This window comes from Manis javanica, chromosome 2, assembly GCF_040802235.1.
Source record: "Manis javanica isolate MJ-LG chromosome 2, MJ_LKY, whole genome shotgun sequence".
Classification (NCBI taxonomy): Eukaryota; Metazoa; Chordata; class Mammalia; order Pholidota; family Manidae; genus Manis; species Manis javanica.
In genome coordinates this window covers 52,947,470-52,971,720 of record NC_133157.1, presented here as the reverse complement: position 1 = coordinate 52,971,720, position 24,251 = coordinate 52,947,470, and the positions used below count along the sequence as shown (strand labels likewise).

The 24,251-nt window shown below is 38.1% G+C and overlaps 1 protein-coding gene across 13 annotated transcripts in view; it reads right to left on the bottom strand.

The window, feature by feature from the left end:
- NFIB (nuclear factor I B) overlaps positions 1-24,251 on the bottom strand; it is a 419,383-nt gene that overhangs the window by 194,864 nt on the left and 200,268 nt on the right. For 9 of the 13 annotated variants that reach the window (XM_073228498.1, XM_073228499.1, XM_073228504.1 and 6 more), the window contains exon 2: positions 16,634-17,165. In XM_073228498.1, coding sequence (XP_073084599.1) covers positions 16,634-17,165 — 532 coding nt within the window. Of the gene's footprint in view, positions 1-16,633; positions 17,166-17,541; positions 17,563-23,103; positions 24,207-24,251 lie in introns of those variants that run through there. The other 4 variants (XM_017675829.3, XM_017675839.3, XM_073228501.1 and 1 more) reach the window with 3 other exon arrangements.

The window sequence follows — 24,251 nt, the reverse complement described above, 5'->3', positions numbered from 1 at the left end:
GCCATCTGTATTTTTACTATCTTTTTCCTAACTCCTTAACATACTACAAATGCTTAGTACAAGCTCCTACTCAATAAACGCACCTCTCAACCATGTCCCACCCTTATCACAGGTGTTTTATATTTTCCTCAAAAGACACATTTTAATATATTCATGTATGTCCACTTCCTTGACTATATGATGTATGGGGAATCATATCCATCACATATCAAAGTAAAAAAAATAATATGCCATTTATGTTTTCAGACACACACATTTAGAAAAACTTAGACTGATAACATGAATAATAACAAGAAAGAGATTATGATCCAGTGACTGCTAAAGAAAGTTTCCAGCACCAAAAATGTTTAGGCACTTAAAATATAGTGTCAATTAACTGACTTTTTGATTTTTTTAATGAACAAGAAAAAAACAGTCAGAATTATTCTTCAGAGAATAATCTTGCAACTACTGAGACATTTCTTCCAAACTTTCTGTGGGACGATAATTTAACACTACCAGAGACATAAAGAAGAAAAAATATACATCACCATTCAAGCCCATGAAAAGGTTTGGGATTGTAAAATCTTGGTTTCCTGCATAAATACCATTGTATTGAGTGTATTCCCTACTAAGCATCAGTTATGGGTATCTTCCCTTTTGTTTCTGATTATCTTTATGTCTGGGATTTCCTTATAACCCAAATGAAAGGCCTTATGAAATATGAACATAGTGAAGTATACTTCATTCTAAGAAGAAATTTGAACAGGAATCCAGCATGTCTTTATGCTCCTAGGTAACAGCTATTCCTTAAATCACCTACAAATACTAAAATGAGCATTATGATTTGCTGTGGTTCTGTACTGTTACCTTATTTAGGGCTTGATTTTAAGACATCACATAATAACTATGACATTTTAATTTTTGCTATATTAATATTTTCTCTTCCCACTTTTGGCATACTATGGTTCCTTACTTAATGCTCTTTCTGCCCCACAAAAGGGAGATCAAGTCTTCAAGAATACTCAGCATAGGTACCAAACATTCATTCATTGAACAAATAAGTACTCAATACCTATTACGTTCAGACACCACACTGGTTGCTGATTCAAAGTCATAGTAATAGTTGGAAATACCAAACACCCACACTATGACATGCATAGTGTTAAACACCTCACAAGCACTTCCCTATTTTGCCCTCACAACTGCAAAAAGGGTAGGTGCCCACTCCAGAACTCAGGAAACCAAATCTTAGAATATATAACTAATTTACCCAATCACATAGTGAATAGTATCAAACAAACATTTAAACCCACAGCTTGATTCCAGAGTATGATCTATGGCTAATATGGAGTCTACACCTCAGACGGTTTTATTTTACTCATTCTTGACATTTAAACTACACATGAGGTGGGATGACATTTCTTACAGTGACCAGTCACCAGTGGAGATACAAAGGAAAACAAAACAAGTCTCACAAAAATGCAGACTTGCCCAGTTTAAGGAACTTCCCTTGTTTTACCTCAGCAATGCTCATCAATAGGATTTACCCCTCATGTTCTATATTTAGTGTAATAATTTACATTCATTCATTCATTCAACAAATACATCTTCTCTATTTTATACAGTGCTCAGTAGTATTTTCAGTGGCTTTGGTGTCACAGATTTGCACAATACCCAACTCTTATTGTTCTATTTTTCCACCTACAATTGTGCCTTTAAAACACACTTTCAAGCTTGCCCCATAAAATACGAACTAGAAATCAGCCACAAAAAGTAACTGATATTAAACTTTTCCTATTCTGCTAATACCTCCACTTTAATTTTCTAATCTCTGCTGCATTCAAGGGTGCCTTGATATACATAAGCCCATTACAGGACACTCATAATATACAGATAAATCTTTCAGGTTAAAGATTTCTTACCTTAGCAAAACAATTCATTGAAAATTCCCTTTTGAAATAGAATTCACCTTGTGATTAATATGTTTTAGTTTCTAAAAATGAAACTATAAAAATTTCTTAGAAACATCTCTTAAATAAAAGAAGACCTATGGCTATTGATTTTAAACTTTTTAAAAAAGGCAATTTTTTTTTAACTAAGAGGAGAGATATATACCCCACAAAGGAAAATGGAGAAATAGCAATTATCAAACAAATCTGAAACCTGTAGGCAACCAGGAAGCAGAACTTTTAACAACAGCCCCTCCTATCCAGTTCCCACCTTTTCTTCCAATATCTGACTTTCAAGCAATAATCATTTTTCTTGCATCCAATCTCAAACATGACCTGCAGTGTTACTGGAATTCTCTCAGTACATTTCTCACGGATCTTTTGTGTTTTCCAATCACTATCAAATCCATATTAGTTGACCACTTAAACAGTGTTTTTCCATCCACTGAAGAAGAGAAAATCATTGTCATGAAGACCATGGCTGCAGACTGACTCTATTAAAGTATAGGCTATGAAAAGGCACATAAAACAAACTGGTCTCCTGTATCAATTGATTTCAATAAATTACAAATGATAACACAAAACTTTTAATCATGACATTCCTCTATGTTCGTTAAAAAAAAAACCTGCTGCCGTATCCACAAAATAACACTTTTCATTATTTATGCTTATTTATGCCAATATAGCAGTAAAACTAATTCGAACAACTAAAGTGGCTTTGGGTCTCTCTTAGCCTCAGTACCCACAGCTGTAAAGTGAGGTCTCTAGAGATTCTCCCAACTCCAAGATTCTATGAGTTAAAGACCTCTTCTCAAAAAAAGCAAGCTTTTATCTAGATTGAGCCAAATTATTGGACTTTGAATTGAACAACATGAAAGCATTACTTAAGAGCCAAGTTACACATTTTCTATTTCTCTTTAATAAATAAAGTATATTAAAGTCCCAAATGTAACACGAGCATGCTAAACTTTATTAAATATTGCTCACTTAATATAAAGGGGGTTGTCCCTCTGCCAAGGTAATCAGAAGCCAAATTCCTAAGATGCCAGAGCTGAGAGGGGTGGCGGCAGTCCTCTAGCCAATTCCTTCACTTGACAGATAAAGAAACTGAGCCACTGAGAAGCGGAAAGCCTCGCAGGTACTTGCAAGCAGTAGGGTCACCAATTTTCTTCTCTTCCTCTTCAGCATGCTGCTTCAATCACTCTGTGGCAGAGTGTGAAACTACATCAGTAAACAAAGGAATAGAAGAAGGTAATTCCATTACCGGGTCACTAAATAATTTAGAACCTAATTGTTCTTGTTTTTAATGCAAAGACCTTATGTTCAGAAACTTACAGTTAAAATACATTAAGTAAAACCATGTCCATCTGCAGATACATCTTCTCCCATATGTATCTTAAAAAAATTGCAAATAAAAAAAATAATTTATCATCGTCCCCTACAAAATAAACACTGAAATTAAAAGAAAGAATGGAGTAAATCTAAACTGTGTATTTTCATCCCTCTAAAAGGATTAAATAACAGAATTCTAAATGGTTTGTTTGTACTTTCCATGCAATATGTAGATTAACCATGAAATTCTGTTTGGGACACTTTGACATCTGTTTTCAGTGCATTACAATGAAATCTGGGGACTTGATACATACATTTGCTGTAATAAAACTGTCACTAATCAGTGTTTTCCAAAATATTGCCCATAACTATTACTATTCAGTAGTCTCATTTGCATGATCTAATATTGTTGCTACATCATGTTTTTCCCTGACAATGTGTTAGCTGGTCCCAGGCACATGGTCTAAAATGGCTGCAAACCACACAATAATTTCAGCACTTCCATAGTACTCTGCACATACGTATGCAATCTGTCCTAGAATTGAACTAATACTTCATTCTTCACAAAATGTTTTCCCTATCACTGGAACACCCAAGGTTGAGTTCACATTCTGGGTATGAAAAACTCAGTGACAATAAAAGGGCCCAGACTGAGAAGGAAATTATGCCTCGTGGGGCCTTCTATAACAGAAAATGTAAACATAACCCTAACTCAGAAGGCCCTTCAACAAATCTGTAACAATGCTGTTTGACTAGAGAGTGCAGAGTCTGTTGTTCACTTAAACCATTTCTAGGAAAATGTAGATAAAGACTGGATCAGAATTTAAAACTGGTCCACTTCTTTTTCTCTAATATTAACCAATAGCCCTATTAATGACAGGGACCAAGAAACACCAGCTCACAAGCTGTTAACACAACCTCCTGAGTATTAGACTGAAAGGTTTTAATTTCATATGGCATATATATCTGGTGTGCTGTGTACAGAACTTGGATCTCAGAGGGTTAAGTAACTCTGAGAGCCCAAACACGGTACTCAACAAAAAACCAAAAATTTACTAAAAACAATCTGTCTCCCTGTGGTGATTTGAAATGAATTCCATATTTTATCAGTGCTTGGAGTCATATTTATATTGCTTAACCACCCAATATAATTTCATTTTGTCCTCCTATGAACTCATCTTAAACCTGAAGTATGTTTCTGTATGCACATGTTTTGTATTATACAAATGTTGGATACAAAAAGCAGATTAATTGTAGGCCCTAATGCTGTGTTTGTTAGTACTGAGAAGTCATTCCAAATGTTCCAAAAGGGATTAATGCAGTATAACAAGTCTATTTAATTATTGTAAGACCAGTGATCCTCATATTACTATAAGCAGCTTTTCCCTTATTTGGAGACTGTAAATAGAACATATATTGTTACATGATAACCATAAGTCTTATCCAGAAATATTAATCCTTTACCATCAGGAAATTTAAAGAAATATGTTAGTATCTCCAGGAGGCTATGAAAGGTGAGCAACATTTGAGAGCCACATATGTGTGGCCAGGTTAGATCAACACCAACTTGAAATCATAAATGTAAACAAAGCTATTAGAAAGCCAAAAATACCAAATCCTCTGCCATCAACAGCAATTCACTTTACATATGTTAAACAAGTTTGGATATAGTTTGGTTCATATACTAAAATACACACTCTTGTATTTTTGTTTCTATTTTATTTATTTATTTTTTGGGCAGAATAGCAATAAATACCAGGTTGTTCTGAAAAAGAAAAGGCATGACATAGATTATTAAAAAATTATGTGCCAGAATCTAAATGAGCTAATCAATGTTCTGATTCTGCTTTCTGCACACCCTAGTTACCCTTTAACTGATGAACAAACAATGAAATAACCTTTCCTATTAACTCCTGGCTAGAAATTCTACATGTTATTATAAAATGCTTCATAGCAGAATTTTTTTTTTTTGCAATGCATCAGTGTGACACATGATTTAAGGTATTTCCCTAGTAAGGACTATGGGTGTGGGTTCATCTCTCCACCTCCCAAACTTGCTGAGCAAAGTGAGGGAGAGCAATACCCCACTGGCCACAGACAACCAGCGCCAGGATTAGCTCCAGATGTGATCCACAAAATTAGATCCACGGCCACACCAGCCCAACCAACTAGAGCCACTACAGTCAAACACTAATCTCAAATGTAAGTTTGAGAAGAAGTAAATGTTGTAACCACTTCCCATTTGGCCTCCAGTTGTTCTTAGTAAAAGTTAAATCACTTTAACTAGGAAATATTAACTTTTTTTCCTCTAGAGATCATTTAATTAATTCTCTTTTTTAACAGCAGAAAAAGGATGAATGGGAATGACTGACTAAAATAGAAGACGTAAATGGTAATAAAGTCAAAATTATTCACATAACTAATTAAACATTTTGAGTTTTGACCCAATTGGGGTCATTTTTCAATAAGAAATTTTGAGACTTAGTGTCTAAAACCAAGCAGCTTGCTCTTCTTCAATTCAGCCTAGCCACATCATCAGCGCTCCTGTCCAACCAAATCTAAAACATAAGTGTATTGCTCCCAAATGTTGGCAATTCAATATTTTTTTTTGTAAATAAAAGTTTTATGCTTTTACTGGAGTGCGATGAATTACAAGTACTACAAGGACTTGCTAGGACACCCTTCATTCAATGCCAAAGTTGAGGTACTTACGAAGAGAGCCATTAATACAAGTAATTGTATTCCTCCCTTTCATATGCTCCTACATTGATCAAGACATTAGTTTCCTGACAAATCTGATATAAAGGACTGCAAAAACGATACAGTAATTCTAGCTTAAATGATTTTTAAAACTATACACAACCAGCTACCTTTATGCCCCTGAAGGTTTTACTAATAAATATCTATACACATCACTGGACACACTTTCATTCTCTCTTTGGAATGCTTAGAACCTGAGACACATAGAAACTAACTGAAGACCCCTTGACCCAATGCGCAGTCACTCCCTCTCTTCTATAGCGTAGCTGTGCTACAAGTCTAGTCTAACATTAGGCTACGTTCCTTTAGACAGAATGGCTATTATTAATATTATTGTTTTTACTTTAGGTGAATTATTTCATTTAATTCTAAATGTCCTATGAAGTAGACATTTTTAATCTCCATTTTACAAAAGAGAAAACTAAAGTACATGGAGCTTAAGTGACTGGACCAAGGTCACAAAGCCAACAAAGGGCAGAACCAAGACTAGAACCCATTCACACACTTACTTTCCATGTGCTACAAAAACGAAAAAGGCAGGAGGAAGGGCGATCTGCTCAACTCTGAAAGCAATCCAAAATTCAAAGGATGGTAGGATTTTTTCAACTGCACATTATTTACTCCTCAATCTATGAATTAAGTGCCCTGTTTATGTAATGTATGCAAGATCTAAGCCCTACCACTCTTCTCTTTCTTCTAACGTCATTTCTCCTCTTCAACTCTGCAGCGCGCGCACACACACACACACACACACACACACACACACACACACACACCCATGGTCTAGGAACTCAACCTCTTTAACTCAACAACTGAGATCCATTTTAAATTCTTTCAGTGGAGGAGCTGAGGCAGACTAAAAGTCCTAGGCATTTTTTTAAAACCTCAGTGGCTAGTTACTTTTCTCCTACCACAGTCCCACTTCCTATAACCCATTTGCCCACCAACCACATCCAAGCCCCACTCTAAATTGGCTCTGCCACTAAGTAGGCCAATGAATGAGCAGAAAGGCAAGAGAGATGTTTTCAAAACTAAATTGGTTTTTATAGGCAAGGAAAGAATAATTGAGGTGACTGACTAAAATCAGATTTAGTCCATTTCACCTTTCTTCCTTGAACCCCTATGATGCTGGATTATCAACATGATTAAGGCTGAAAAAGCACTTCAGTTCCTTGATCTTGTGAACATTCTTGGGAAAAATATAGTTTAAAACAACAATGGTAAAAAAAAAAAAGAAGAAGAAAGAAAGAAAAACAGAAACAAAACCCCTGTCACCTGCCCTTTCAGATATTTTTTTAATGGGAATAGAAAAATCTAGTGCTTTTTTCCAAGGTTTTAGTGCCTGTACCACATTGTCTCTCATCTGTCAGTGTATCCACACACATGTATAAACAGTATGCGATATGCAAGTAAGGAAATGCACATTCTAACTTACACTTCCTTTTCCCTCTAATAATTTAAAAATAAAATGTAACAGCTTGGATTTTAAATATTTAATCTGGCAAATATAGGAAAAATCATGAACTACAATGTCATTTTTGGCAAAGAAAAATTTGGTAGGATAAAAATATCTGTGTTTTAACATTTTAGAAGGCATTTCCAATATTTTAGAAATAAAATTATTTCACTGCTTCAGAATAGAAGAACAGAGGTAACATTCTCTATTTTTGCATATGAGGTCATCATAAAGAAGAGAAAACATAATTTGTATATTCAACATTAATTTCACATTCTGGCAAAAGTCCCCATAGAAACAAAAACTTCAAATTTACTAATGGTTCACTACTATGTCATGAAATTTAGTTTTGTGGCTTAAGTCACAAAGAATAGACTTCCCCTAAACTATAAACTATAAGTTATAAGATAGAAGCTGATGTCACAACATTACACCCATTTTTTTTTTAATTTCAATTTGCCCTGCATGTTCAGTACACAGCTTTTTCCAATACTGAACAAAGATTTATATGGTGAAGTTTAAAAGTCATTTTAGGACTTATCCATTGGTAACCAAAAGCATAACTAAATTTACCACTTTTACCCAATATAAAGACAATAAAGTATTTTTATTATAACGACCTAAATGTTGAAAAGTAATTATTAAGGAAACCATAAATATAAAAAGCTAAAAGACTGACCTCAGAGGAGTGTGGAAAAGGAAATTGTGCTACGAATCATCATAAAACATGGAAACCGAAAATCTAAGGGAAGGATTCCAAAGCCTTCCAAATGCCAGAATACTATCCCCACCTCTTGTAGCAAGCAGAGCTGCAAATTTGTCCCCATCACTGTCAGCAAACAAAAGAAAGTCACTTCTACAGCCAGACCATGTCAAACAGAAGACGTTAGCTGCTGCAGGGGGACGCCTTGAGTCCACTGGGGTGTAAAGTCAAGGCCGGGGCTTTTTGTCAGCTATTACCATAAAAGAACAAGAGGAAACAGTGACATTACTGCACAATGGAAAGGTCAAACAGCTTGCAGCCATTTCATGACCCAGACAAGTCAAGGTCAAAGGATTCAGGTAGCAACTTAGCCAGCGCATAAGTTACAGCACAAATGAATTGTTTTAACACATCAGCTTTGCTCAATTAAACCTAACAAGGCAAGTTGCATCACGTAGCAGGGTTCCTGACACCAAGGCCAGAAGCTGGGACCGACCTCATAAAACAAGGCTTTTAACATAGCATAGCAAATTTAAGGTAATCCATCCAGAAACTGCAGATGTCAGAATAATAAAATACAAGTTGTCCTAGGCAGAAACATTTTTCACACTCCAGAATTCACTGATAGAGGGGTATAGACTTTATACTGACATATTTGTGTTATTAGCATAGTAATATGCTACTCACATGAATTACAGAATACACCCTATTTTAAATAACTTACTTAACATACAGGCTCAGTAGATTTTTGTCCCAAGCTCTACCACTCCCTGTTAACTATACATTTCTCCATCTACATTTTTTCAATGCAAGTTTTGAAAAACTGAGTTTTTAAAAAAATCTTCAGCTCCATTCAGCATCAGAATACATTTTAGTGTTGCTATTAACTGACCTCTGACAAATGCTTTTGTGTAGTTTTGTGGGAGATGTATGTATTTTCAAATGCAACTGAATACGATTTATTAAATTTTCAATTTTGAGAAATGGAGTTGAAGCTAACCAGAATTTTAAAACTGCATATATTTAAAGAATTTTTTTCAAAGGCCATTCTTATTTTCTTTTTCACACTTGTTTAAACAAATCCCATTTTCAACTGATTTGTGCTTCATCTGTAACTTACTCCATGCTCTAAACTGTCTTAAAATGGGATTTTGAAAATATACAACCTCCAGGCAACTCTCAGCTAGTAAAATTACTTCATCCATCACCCCATAGTTTCAATTATATAGTCCTTATTCAGAGTTCTTTAATTTGTCTGTGATTCATCAATGCTGTCTTATTTAAACTACCATCATAAACAGAGAGAATATGTATATGTAAGTGTTTTACTATAAATAATATATTTATGCACAAAAATAGTTTGCATTCCCATGTTTGAACATTACTTGATGTAGATTTTGAGGATTTTTTTTTTTAATGTGTGGCCTTCAATTATGCCTTAAGGTCTTTCCACCTTATTGGGTAATTGGTAGCCATTTCTTCCAATTTTCTGAATAATATAACAACCAAATGACTACATTCTAGTCCCATTAGCCTCCCATCCTGTAATGCTCAGTCTAATACAAGCTCGTCCCACAGACTCACTCCTCACTACATGCACTTAGTTTTCCCAAGTTCTCTGCAGTTCGATGATTTATTCTCTATGCCAAATCCTAACAACTGAATTCAGTTAAATTAACCACATCACATAATTCGAATTTCATGTACCCAAGAATGCACTTTAAAAGGAGACGCCATGCCGCATTGCCACTGAAAAGTGGGCATGATCAAGAGGAAGCTCCCCTCGCTGTGCTTGGCGCTGAGGCATGCTTCTGTAATAACTCTAGTTTCCGATCGCATAACCACTAGTCCCTGAGATTTCTAAAATTATTCCTCCTCCACAAGGATGGAAGGGAAAAAAGCTGGAAAACTCTGCTGTGAACATCAGGCTGGCTGATCATTTGCTCTGCCATCGCGTATACACAGAAAAACTCTCAAATGCCATGTGTTCTACCTCCACCAACTTCAGCTGAGAAAATGCAACTCTTTCACCAACTGAAGAGCAATTTCCATCCCAAAGTTAGTTTCAGAGCAAGGGATCACCCTTGCCTCTGTATATAATTTTGAGATATTTAATAATTCCCTGTTTTAATGAGTATTTCAGATGCTATTTCCACCCTCTGCAAACCTGAAGCTTCAAACAGAGCAATACTTATTCCTCTGATTATAAAGTCAATTATCATGATCATAAAGACTGGGATGCCAGGAATGAAAACTTACTTATCTCAATTTTAAAGAATTCCAGTGAATTCTGACTCAGCCTCCCATTGGGGCCCTCTCTTCAGGTGCTCAAATTCTAACTGGCGGGCAGAGATGGCAAGAGTAAAACAGTGTCACTAAACAGTTTTTTCTGTTTTAAGTTAAATATCATTTCAATTGAGCATAGTGAAAATTTCTGAGAAAGACGTTACTAAGTCAGATATCTTGGACTGCTGTTTCAAATCAATGTGAAATTTAAAAGGAAAACATTAATGGAGGATTAAAACTTCAACTTCCTTTTGGCAGTTTCCTCTTAAATTCCAAATCTGGGGACAAGCAAGTAGGTAAATAAAACTTCATACCAAAGCTGTATTACATCTATGTGAGGATTTACTTCCTATGTTTAACTTTAGAAAACAGAAAATTTAAAGAACTAAAGCAGTGGCAATAGATGGCATCCCTAAATGGCTCCTGCCTAGCTCTGAGTCTCAAGCACACGCCCTGGCTGTCAGGGAGCCACCCTCTGGGAAACCCAACCATCATGTCCTATCACTGCCATTCACAGTTCCCCCTAGATTACCTTTACTCCTGAACAACCAGAACAGCACTTTGGTTCTTTCATATGTGGATTTATTTTGCCACACAAGAGGCATAGGGCACTAAATTTGCAAATCAAACGTACCATTTAGATGAATATTTTTATTATAAAATACGTAGTGCTATGTACATGGGGAGGGATGCCTTTGTTGCCTCCTGAAAGTGGGTCACTATATATTTTTTTAAATGTTTGAAAATCATAATTGGTATAACAAATGAGCCTCTCTCTCTCTCCTCTCCTCCCCCCCACCCCCACCCCCCCCTTTCCCTTTGAAAAGTGAAATCACATTAACAGCAATACAAGAGCTTAGTTTGCCATATCAGAACACAGATGCCAAGCTTTCCCAGCTGGCAACTGGGGCCTCAGAGTTTAACTCTTGAATTGTCTGGTGAAGTTATCTTATGGAAGGGATATCATGGCATAGAGGGCAAACTTCCGGCCACTTAGACTGTGTTTTCTTCTTCTCAGTGAGAAAATTGCTAAGTATCTTATCTTACAATATATGTTCCCACAAAGGTCTTATTAAGCCTAGGAGTAAGACATGCCAATGAGAGCCATTCTTTATCTAGCAAGTTGTATGTGAGCCAGAATACAAACAAATGTGCGCTAGAGTTCACGAGTTCAGTCAAGGACAGGATGCTAGATGGGAGAACTTAAGTGTTCCCCTAAATCAAACATGCACACAACTTCATGTTCTCTTAGCATTTCCCACTGCAAGCACGCCAAATCATCCTAGAGAGCAGCCTCATTTTAACAAATTACAAAAGCTTAGTGTTCCCCATAATGGGAAATACCTGCAAATGAAGTGAAATTTATTAAAATGTTAAAATACGCTGTCAGCTTGCAAACAATTATCTACTTAAGCTTTCCATAAAGAAATAATTGTTACCCAAAAGGATTCTAAAAGCCAGTGACTACAAGAAGAAAATAATTCTTAGCATTTGTTTCCTCACTAATGATATGTGACAACCAGGAAGGATTCAATTTCAAAAACAATAATGATTACAACTTCCCCTGTAAACAAGTTCACATTTTTCACAACTTCAAAATGTACTTGAATTATCATGACATATAACAATAAAACAACAAAAGTTGCTATTCAACAATGGGTTGCAGTTTTAAGGGTTCCACAAGACTAAAGGAAACTCCTGTTTCATGAGGTTCCTGGGCTCTCTTTAGCACTCCAAAACAGGCTTAGTAAGAGTGTAAAGTACAGTCCAAAAATCGGTTAGGCTGACTTAGTTTAAACTCTGATCTGTTGAAATCATGACAACAGTTACTATCTCTGGAGATCTTTAAACTTCTTAGTGTGCTGTGACCTCTCTCTCTCTCTTCAAAACCCTTCTCTGTCTCAGAGAAAGCCCAGTCCCCCTTACCCCACCCCGCCCGGCCTTTTTTCCCCTTCAGACAGGACACAGCTTGGCTGACTCAGGGCCTCCCTCCCATCGGCCAGACTTCCTTCTGTGCAGCCCTTTGGGTAGAACTGCTAATCCTTATTATTAATTAAGGAGATAATGGTGGTTAACCGGAAGGCAGTATGAAGGCTAACTATCTAGGAAACTTCTACCAAAATTATTTTAGCCTTTTGGTTTTTTCCTGGTGTGCAGAATCATGCACTGAGGATTTGGCAACATTTGGAGGCAGAATTGAGAAATTTAGGAATGACTGGTTTCTATCAGCCTCTACATAACACAGGGGTTCCTTATTAAGGTTTTCTTATCTTTTTAACATTTACATGGTTACACATTACTAACTAGAAAGAAAAGTAAGATCCTCTCAACATGTTACTATAAAATGTATAAGTGTGCAGACAGAAGGATCTAAAAGTTGCATAAGCCATCAGCAGGAATGTGACTGAGAGCAACAGTCTAAGGAATGCATGATCTAGCACTACATTCGCCGGTCCTCCACAGCCACCCCAGGGCACACCCCACGCATCCTACAGCTCACTTGTGCCCCCCTTAGGTGTGCTGTGCAAGGCTGGCCTGGTTTGTTTTGCTTTGCTTTGCTTTGTTTTCCTGGCCACAGTAACAAAGACAACGTGAGGAATAGGTGTCACCTGCCCAAGAATCATTGGACATCTTTTGTGTCTTTGGGAACGTGAGGGCCGGTTTAGAGATATTTTTTTTCCTTTAATCTATCAGTCTATAAAAAAAAAAAAAAAAACGAAGAGAAAAAAAACCAGGAAGGGTTTTATACGAAATAAGGTTTGCTGCAGCAAACAAGCAGCTTTCATTCAGGGATTGTCAAAAACTTTCCAGTGTGCCCACTGCAATGCGGATGCCAACCAACGAATCAAAGGCATTCAGCAACTAGACAAAGAGGGTCTGATGCCAACCTCGGTGCCACTGGCAACCATTATTGGCATCAAGCACAGTGTCTGCCTTTTTTTTCCCCTGCCTGGCACTTCACAAACAAAATGGCGGTTCTTGTAGCAACGAAACAGCCGAAGCGCAGCCCTCTGAATCCATAACGTCAAAGGATTTTATGGACTTATACTCCCACATGATGTGTATATCTGGGGTAAAGTGGGGGGTTATATAATTTTATAAGTGACTATATTGAACATCACCTTTTACTAATGCAGAGAAATAGGAAAATGGACTAAATTGCGGTCAACCGGGCTGTATGCATAGAGGAAGCTGAGTAACAAAGAGATTTAGCTTTTAAGAAAATACTGCCTTGCAGCCATGTGATGCAGCAGTCTAATGAACTATATATCAAAAACGATTTTAAAATGCATAAATTCTTCCCCAAACCATATCAGATGCAGATGTAGCACTATAGCTTGTGTCAAAGCTCCAGTAACTCTTTCCACATTTCAAAAACGATGAGGCTGCTGGGCTTGAAGGAAAAAATAAAACGTGTGGGTTGAACCAAAAAGAGAAAGAGGGAAAAGGAAAAGCATAGGAAGTTGGTCAACAACGGAACTTCATTATATGTTGGTCTTTATTTCATCTTCCAGAAGAGATGCAGTTTGTGATCTTGTATAAATAACCAAAAGGACTATTGACATTTCTAGATCTGGAAATTGTCAATATATTGTAACACCACTCCACACTGCAATGCGGATGCCAACTAACAAATCACAGGCATCCTGAGCTAAACAAAGAGGGTCTGATGCCAATCCTGGTGCCAGTGGCAACCATCTTTGGCATTCTCTCTGTTCTTTCTCGTGTTTTCCTCCCAGTCATTTAGAAGTGGGGAGAGAAGAAAGGGGGGAAAGGTAAATTTGTTGCTCATTCTGTTGCAAACATTACATTTCTCTTTTCTGATTTTTCTTTGATGTTTTCCTTTATACTTCTTTACCTGATTTATAAAACAGACTTCGGTGGGTTTTCATGTACTTACAGGAGAAATAAAAAGTCATGATGGGAAATATGCTGCATTGTGACTACAGACTTATCTTTTAAAATGCCTTCTTTAGCCAATTGCTCAGCAAAATGGCATAATTAACCTAGGTTTGACCAGAAAGAAGATACAAATTTTGAAAAACGGAAAATACAAAAGCATCCTAAAGTGACTTTTGCCAAGAGCGAGCCAATAGATGTTAAGAAGAGTTGCTGCACTGGCAGGTAGCAAAGGACACAAATTAGATGCACAGGGTAAAATAATGAAAGGTTTTTAAGAGAGAGATAGGAAACAATAAGATCAATGCTTTATCTGAGAACATGGTCTCCAAGAGTTGCTTAAAACTTTATGATTATCAGAACCGATGGTGCAATGCGGAAGGCATTTATGCATTTTTCATTCTTCAATCTATCTTCCCAAATCCAAAGGGTATGTTCTTTATTGTCAGTTCATCAACCAAGAGAGTTGGCTGCCTGCCCTGGGAGTGAATGTACAAGTGTGCACACCTCAACCACTGGCCTTTAAGCAAGTTAAAATGTAAGCAGCTGCGAAGTGGTTGCAAATCCTCCCCCTACACTAAAAAGTTACATGACCCACTTTTTAAAACTTTACTTCCAGCCTTAACTTCCACAACACAGTTACAACACAGTTATAGTCAATCCAACACATACATACAGCCCACCTTAAAATGTCACCTCCTAGACATCTGTCACTCACATTAAGTGTCATGTGTTAATGAGCTTTTATTTTAGTATACACAGGATGAAAATATATTTTTCTCTGAACCATCACTACTTGGACTTTAATTCTTGGATGCATGGAAACAGTAAATGCGATGTTTCATTTTTTTGAAAAAGTAGTATTTCCAAATGTATGATGTCCAGCACCATTATTTAAAACTGAACTAAAATATTTAAATGACATTTAGTTACATCTCCAAAACTCTATCAAGGATCTACAAAGACAGACAAAAAGCACATAGTAAATACCTAGATTTCTGAGTCAAAAGAATAACTCCGACATTTTATTTTGGGGATGATAATAAAATTCATACCAATTAAATCCCACATTTATATAACGGACATCAGAAAACTGTCTGCCACCTGGCTATCTGCAGGCCATTGTCCCTACCACCAGAGCAAGTTAGGAAATGACCCACCATCTGTGGTAGATCAAACTTCAGTCCTCTTTGGGTATGCTGTTTTTTAAAATGATGTTTTACTATAGACTATTGCTGATGCAAGGACATCTGTAGCGTAACACCTTTATCTGAAGAAAAGAAACTTTTACCTACTTAAGGAGAATATATTATTAAAAATAAAAACAATATTTCATGAAATCAAAAAATACTCAACAAAAATAGCAGCTTTATATGAATTGTTCAGGCAACATATAAACACTCTCTTTATCACATATTTTTTTAAATAGGCATGGTATGCGGTTTCTGCATTCTTTTTGAGATTTATTTTAAACCAGTGTAACCAGTTCACGTTCTGTTTTTGTTCTGTAAGGAGAGCTGCGACTTTTCTCCTCAGTAAGTTTTATAAATTTACATTCAAAAGTAAAGTAACAATATTAAGTATTCCCAAGTCACTGTGGGAAAATATTATAATATAGATTATTTAAGTAAGTACTACATTCCATTTAACTATGGTGAATATTACAGCACAAGTAGGTGTTGACAGAAATATTTAAATCAAATAAATCTAGGTCCATGTTAAGCTATACTTTCTGATATTGGCTACCATAAGCATTTTATAACAGGGAATGTTAATTCTATTTTCAATTCAATAGCGCTAGATTTGTGAACGCAGTTCATCGACCTCGTTAGTTAAAAGGCTAATACAAAGAATATATTAAAGAGTGGTTTGACTATTCATAAATAAATAAAGTTACTTTCAAATTGGGCAAAGGTGATGAGATGCAAGGAATGTAACCTAGGACAAAAAAGTGAAATGTAACAAACGATATTTTTCACACTGTTCTGGGTCTTTGAAATAGTATATTATTTCAAAGACATTTGAAAAACGCATCCCTTTGTGGTCTTTAAATATCCACACCTATCCAGGTAGGAGTGCTCCATGTCTCTTTCATGGCTTGCACATGGCAGTGGACAGTGAGTAGAAGACGGCATGCCACTCAGCCCAGAGTGAGTGAAGGAGATCTAGGGGCCTCGAGGATCATCTAACCCAAGCCAGACACTCTGTATATGGGGTTTGGGGGCAGTGTTTGCCGTGCTAGAAGAAAGAACAATCTGCTCCTACCTTGCTCCTGCACGTAGTATGCCAAAAACAAATCAAGCTCCTTAACTGATACTGTGATATGATGTGGCTGGACACAAAGTGCTGGGTTTGTGCAATGTGGGGATTTCATGAGCCGCTCTCCATCGGTACTTTCCAAGGGGATGCCTTTGAACAGGATCACCATGACTAGATCCAGACGCCAGACTTTGTCTGCCTGTCGCAGGCAGTCGATTCTCCTAATCTTACCCTTCTGGTCGGGATTGGATAAGACACAGCATGGGTGCTTCTTGCCAGTCACGGTGAGCACAAAGTCCTCTCGGTACTCCTGGCGGATGTCTTTGCGCAGTTTGGCCAGGAGCCTGGATGCCCACTTCTGTTTGATTTCAGGCTTTTCACTGAGAAGCTCATCTTTGACTGCTCTTTCTTCATCCTTTGACATTCGCTTCTCATGCTTTTTAAAGTACTTGCGTTTCCGAGCCTGCAGGTTGAACCAAGTATAGGCGATTGCACGGACATGTGGAAGTAGTGCCTCGATGAATGGGTGAAATTCATCCTGTAGGAGACAAGGGGGAAAAAGAAGACATACAAGTTTAGTTTCAAAGGCTCAAAAGAAAAAAAAAAAGACCACAATCCATCCCAGTTCACTATAAAAAGTTATGCAGAAAAATAACATTTTTCTTATTTAAAATTATCAAAATAGCAGGACAAAAAGAAAATAAAGGATGCCAAGCTGCCCCTTTTCCACGAAAATTCACACATTGATTCTCCTTCCCCAAAAGAAAATAAGGTTTCTATTTGTATTTCCACTCTGGCTCCATCCCCCTTATTCCCAACATGCATCCTACATTCTTAAAACGTAAGCAACCAAGGTGCTTGGCACCTCACTTAATATTTAAATATTTGATCGACCAACTAACACTAAGCAGTACCATTTTACAAAGAACACAGAGAGTTTTTTTTTTTTTTTAAATTGGAGCAGAGCTGTTCAGAAGGCAGGAGCGATGCCACAGTTCATTTCTCTTCTCTGTGGCACAGAAACACAAAGCATATAGATGCTCAGTGTAATGCCACACAGTTCCCGCTTTTGGAGCATGCTCTCAGCAAGAGGCTGCTGGTGGCACAAAGAGCATGCGCCATTAAACTTGATCCATTTTCTTATCAAACGTCCAACATTCCAACACTGAAACAGCACCATTCCAAGAGCGGTAACTAGAGAAACCGGTATACAGTGAGTGAAAGTGGGCAAAGGACACAGCTTGTCATATCAGTGTCCTGAACAGAAGGTTTCCATACTTTGAGCAGTGCATTCTCTCCCTTCACCACCAACTCAAGCCCCTAATAAGCACACACACACATACACACACTCATATAAGCATTTTCACAGACACACAAACACACTCCTGAATTTTTTAAATAAAAGTTTCTAAAGTTGAAAACAAAAATTACATGACTGTTCAATCAGCAGCTTTCCTATAGATTCTGAAGCCCCCCAGAGTCAGTTCATTTGTTAACAGATCACAGGAGTATGGCAATTATTCTAAACCCCTTAAAAACCAGTCTGAGGTGAACAATGAAAAATGGCAACTTGGCACCAAGTTTACATTCTTTGTGTCTCTGCGTGTGGTGGCCGGGTGACCCCAGGAGTGCACCGCTGGTCACTTACTGCTTTTGTGGAATCAGTACAGTTCATTTGCTACACATACGAATTCTCGGACAGGACTCTGGGTGCATGTATGCCTGTGCTCATGAGTCGGCACGCGCTGTACAGGATCCCATCTTGTGAATTAAGTGGTTTACCTTAGCCTCTTGCATTTGTTCTACCTGTTTCATGTAAGCGTTTTTTTAAGGGAGGGAGGTGGCAAGGAATGGCACATAATCTTTACCTACAAATATTTTGCATTACTTCCCAAAGCAGTCAGCGTTTCATTGCTTCCTACCATAGATAAAACCTGTCTCACAAGCTCAGGCCTACTACTGTTCAGAGAAAGAGCTTAATATCCTATGCATGAAATAAACCAAGATCTGAAGGAAATGAGAACTTCCACTGCAGCCACTTTTCTGGTCACATTAACTATCCTGTCACCCGAACTGCAAAATAACTTTCTCCAACTAACCATATCCCAAGTTATAATTTACATACTACTGCTAGTCACCCTGAACTACATGGAATAAATTCTGTTTAACCAGCAGACTGATGAATTCCACTAGGTAAAGACGATGAAAGTACAACTGATGACACTCTAACAAAGAAGTTATCCAAAAAATCCTATATGGTCATGAATACATTTTTTAAGATGAAACCCAAAGTTTCAATGCCAAAGACTCTGGGAGGTTAGCAGTTTGCAGCTCAGATACAGAAGAGGTGCATATCCTACCCAATCAATAATGCAGTTAGCAAATGTTTTAGCGTATTACCATAAAGCATTCCCACAGCAGAATAAGTCAAAATTTTATAATACAGAATGCAGATGATTGCATCACAGCGTGAGGCATAACCAAATGCCATAGAGGAAATCATTAAACTGATCAGTAGTTTCCAGCACACATTTGAACAATTCAGTTACTATGCGAGCACATTAAACTAGGCCATGGAAAGAGTTAAACCACAATCTGTTCTTTGTGTGGGAAGGCAGCCCTGCTCACAGCAACCACAGCCCCATGATAAGACCTCCCTATCTCTATACACTTTCTGATGTCACACTTTCAGCTTTCACTGTAACTATAAAAACTTTGTTTATCCCCCCTTAGAAATACATGCAAAAGGAAATGTGTGCTCAAGGAAATGTGGACTTCAACATGCTTTGGGAACTCACTTCCTATAATCTGATTTTTACTAAGATTTATTGATATGATTTAAAAACATACATATATACTCTCATAAATTAAAAACTTGACAATGTGAAGAGCATGCGGTAGGTGAAGTTTTGTCTCATTTTACCCTTGCAATGCTTTTAAAAATACAGTATTATTTTAACAGACATTAAGCATTGTGGTAACTCTTAAGCACTTATATCCTTAAATACTATGTTCAGTGACATTTCATTTTCTTATTAGGACATCAAACACACTTTTGATTAAGTTTCTTTGCATCAAATCTTCTATCATGTAACAAATCTCAAAATTCTAATAAATTATTTTAAACAATCAAAATGCCAATTTGAGGGTTGAATTTGGAATTTCTTAGCAAATACACATAAAACAATGTTTTTTAAGGTTGCCCCCCAAGTTTGTTGCCAATGCTTATTTAAAAACATACTTTTTTCTTATTGATAAATAGAAGGAGCAAACTTTCTCAGTCCGCAAAGCTGCCTTATAAATATCTTTCAGAGCTTTACTATTATGTGGATTCCTTTCAAGTGAAACACTTACTTGACAATGAGAAATAGCCTCAAAAAAATGTAAGTGGAAGTTTGCTATAAGTCACATACTTTTCTGTATTAACATCCTAAAATACCATCTCTCAAGTGTGATTGTTTTCCACTGCTGAGTTGCAATATATTTCTAATGCTTTTAAGTGACATGAATATGGAGCACAGTAACTGTCTTCATCCAACAAAACATGACTAAGGTATTCAAAGGTCCTAATTAATAGGTTATCACAATAGCACTTTAAACAATTGCAAGAATTATTTTTTAAAGAAAAACATACAACCAATCTAAGATCTAATGGCTCCACACCAGGTAATATGCTACCCTGCACTTTCAGAATTTTTATTAAAATACATTGACATTCGATAACTCTTTCTCTTTTAAAACTTCCTTTAGTTGAAATAAATTGACAAAATAAATAATAGTCACAAATTTCAAATATAAAAGTGAACAGTCCTAATTGCAGCAAAAATATTTATTTTTCTTCATAGAAACAATGGTTTCCATGAAAGGGATGGAAAATTAAACCAATACAGAGCTGGAAGAGTAAATACTAGGTGTTCTTGGAGCACAGCTATATAACAATGAGCCATTAAAATATATATATATATACACCTAGAGAACTTGAAAGGCAATGAAAGAAAAAAAAATTCAATGCAGTCATGCTAAGTAAAAGTTATATTGTTAAGGGCTTACATTTTTAGAAAAATCAAATATTAAGTAAGATATAATAGCTCTTACTTTTCCTTTTACATCTGATTTATTCTGAGACATAAATACTGCTTTATATCAGTAAGCTCATACTTTTGCATAACATTTTGCTAAATAACACCTTTAACTATAGCTCCTTTTGAACTAAAATTCTTTCTAAAACCTAGACACCTTATCACAACAACTGAAATACTTTGTAAAGTTTTCAACCAATTAAGAATGTTTCTCTATTTTGTATTTACATACCCTAAAAAAAGGTTTTGCTACAGCTATTAGACTCTCGTAATATAAACTACTGGTCTGATATAAAAGTAAGATGATTAATATTTTGTAACACCTTACATTATCTAGAAAGTCACATAGATATTAGGTAAGATTTCTAAAGCTAAAATTCTTTCTCTAGTATAGGCCTTAAATTCCCAAAACAGTTTTAATACGTCAGCCTAGATTTACATTATTAAACTACTAGAAAATATTCATCATCATGAATTAGTGTTGGTGAGTATGCATCCTTGAATACTAACATAAAAGCTGAATGGTTATGCTGTATATGATCCTAATATTCCGTATGTCACAATGCTGCAATATTATTTTTAACATAAATTAAGATAAAGCTAGTGACTTTCCAATATATTTTTACAGAAAACTAAAAATGCAATGTAATTGCTAGCAATTTTCCGAAAAGCAGATGCTGGAAGTATAAACTAATATAGAAAATCCGTCCTTTACAGGTGAGAATGAGTGATGCAGTACTTTTTAAGTGGAAAGCATACCTCAATTTGTTTTATTTGAACTACGCTTCAATAATGTAAAAACACTATCAAATGGACTGACATGCTTTACCAGAAAGAGAAAAAAAAAATCCTGTTGATGGATAATATGAAAGGTAACTTTTACAACTAAAGACAATTCGTTATACCTGCAACAGTTTCATTGTCCTATTGGTCATTATTCATAACGTTTAAAATACAAATAGCTCAGCGACTCATTTTTCCAGTTTTGTTAAATTAATGTACACGTTTACTTGCTGAAAATAGCCATATCTAAGTTAATCATACTCAGATGCCAAACAAAATATAAACAATAAAAAATGTGTCAGCCAAAAAGCTACAGGACTGTATCCAATCACTGAATAAGCCTTATCATTGTTTTCATCTTCATTCACAATTTATGAATGCCTCAGTCCTTTTGGATCACAGTGGCTTCTAATTGTCATACAATTGAAATCTTAATCATTTGTACATTATAAAAATGGATCATCATGGTATTAAATTGTTTTTAAAAATGGTAGCACCTAAAACCAGGCGACACTTCTTTAACTGCTGAGTTTCTATGCCAATGTTAAAGAAAATGGTTATCAATTACCAGTCGTGACACATCCTCGTAAAAGCTCAAGTCAACTATCACGCACCTTCCTCGCTTTAAAACACTGCTTCAAATAATAACTCTGGGCTAAGGCATTTTAGTTAGTCAGTTGGTTAGTTAGCTAGGCAGCGAAGAAAATTGCCCCAGGTAAGTCTATTCAATCTCGCCACTTTTCCATTTGACCAGCTGGTTTAAAGTTATATAAGCTGTATCATTTAAAAAGTATAAAGCCAGTGTATTATTTCATAACATTCTTCCTAAAGAATTTCTAAAAGTGAAATTTTAGAAAATAACCTTATTTTCCTAGCATTACTTTCTGTCTTATGAGCTACGCCCAAATATTGTTAGATGAACAGGTCTTCAAAAAATGAACATGTTCTAAAAGTCCTTAACTTTCACCACGATCAACTAACTCATGTCAATGTAGAGACCGCCTTTGTAGCGTGGCCACTGGAAACCTCAAAGTGCGGATCACGCTAAACCAGTTTCAGATCCCCAAATTAAGCAAAGGAAGGGTCCCGGGACCACAACCTTCAACTTGCTTCGTCCCCAGCCGACTGCCTGCAGTGGAGTCCAGCAAGGGCCGGTGCGGGAGTCCTCTCGCCCAAGTTCACTGGTTGTTTATAAAGGTTCAGTTCCCCCCAAAAGCTCATCTAAAGCCAGAGTCCGCCTCAGCGCTCAAGCTACCAAGATGGGTGGCGGGCACCCGTGGGCCCAGGGGCAGCGCAGCGCAGCAGGCACTTGGAGCGCCGCACGGGGGCTAGCGCTCCAGGGCCCAGTCCCTGCCCACCCCCGGCGGCCTCGCCCGGCCCAGCGCGCGGGAGACCGCTCTCCGTGCCCAGGGTGCGGGGCTGGGCGTGCGCGGCGGCAGTGGGCTAGGGGCCGCGCACCCGCTCCCACGCCGCCCCGCAAATGCCGGCGCAACTCCCAGCCACTTCTGCGAGGAACTGGGGTGTGCGGAGGTTAACTAAAGCCAAGAGCAACAAAACAAAACAAAGGCAATTCAGGTTAGAGAGAAAGCTCAAGAGAGCGACCAAGATATGTACCTGAGTGAGACAGATGGGAGAATACATCATGACTTCGCCTTAAAACACACTTTCCCGGAGATGCCCAAGAAAATCTTCGAGAAGCAAGAATTTCATCTATTCATTTTACAGTCATCTGAGCCCCGCGTTGCGATCAATCAGGACGGGGCTCTGCGCTGGATCACCGCAACTTCACAACAAACCCAGTCCTCCTTAAATAGCCAAAGATTCAAGTTCACTCGGCGTGCTAGATTTCCCGGGGTGAAATCCAATCTACACTTTTAACCCTCTTGCAGTCCAAGCGCGCTGGCCGTGATCGCCGAGGCCGCCGCTGCCGCCGCCGCCGCCGCCGCCGCCGCCGCCGCCGGTGTGGGCTGCTTTTCGCCTGGGTTTGGGGATTTATTTTCTGTTTTGCAGTTGTTGCTGAGGGTTTGGGGGTGCGCGAAGGTTCGGTGTGAGTAGGATTGGGGTGGTGGTTGGTGGTGAAATGCTTTTTTAAAAAAGGCGGGGAGGAGGAACGCAGGACAGAGGGCGGGAGGGAGAGCGAGGAGAATGTGTCACCGCGCTGGGAAAGTTCAAGGTTACAGCCCTGAGCGCGGCAGCAGGATCCCGGAGCGGCGACCACAGGCGAAACTTTGCCGCGAGCCGACCATGTGTGTGCGCGAGGGGGAGCGCGAGCGAGTGCGCGCGGGTGGCGGGGCGCGCGCGGGAGAGGGCGGGCGGGGGCGGGGAGGGTGGGGGCGAAGGGAGAGTCCAGTGAGGGAGGGGGCTCGAGCACAGGCCTCCCGGGCGGAAGGGGCTCTCCGCGCGCGGCCCCCGGCTGCAGCCGCCGCCGCCCGCGCCGACTTCTCCACGCCCGGCCGGCCGGCCGCCCGCCGCGCCCCGCGTCTGACCCGGCCGAGCGAGGAGGTTGCCGCTGTCGCCGCCGCCCAGAGCCCAGGGGGATCGGAACGAGCTCCTGAAAAATCCCAAACGATAAATCCCGCTCTCTCGCTCGGCTCCAAACTCCTCTTTTCTGCTCTGGGCTCTTTTTCCCCTCCCTCTCCTGCTTTCTTTCGTCGCAAAACTTGGAAGTTGAAAAATTCACCGGTTCCACCCTCCGGACCCCGCTCGAGCTCTCTCCAAATCAGACTTAAGGATTGTTTTATTATTTAATTACACAATCATCG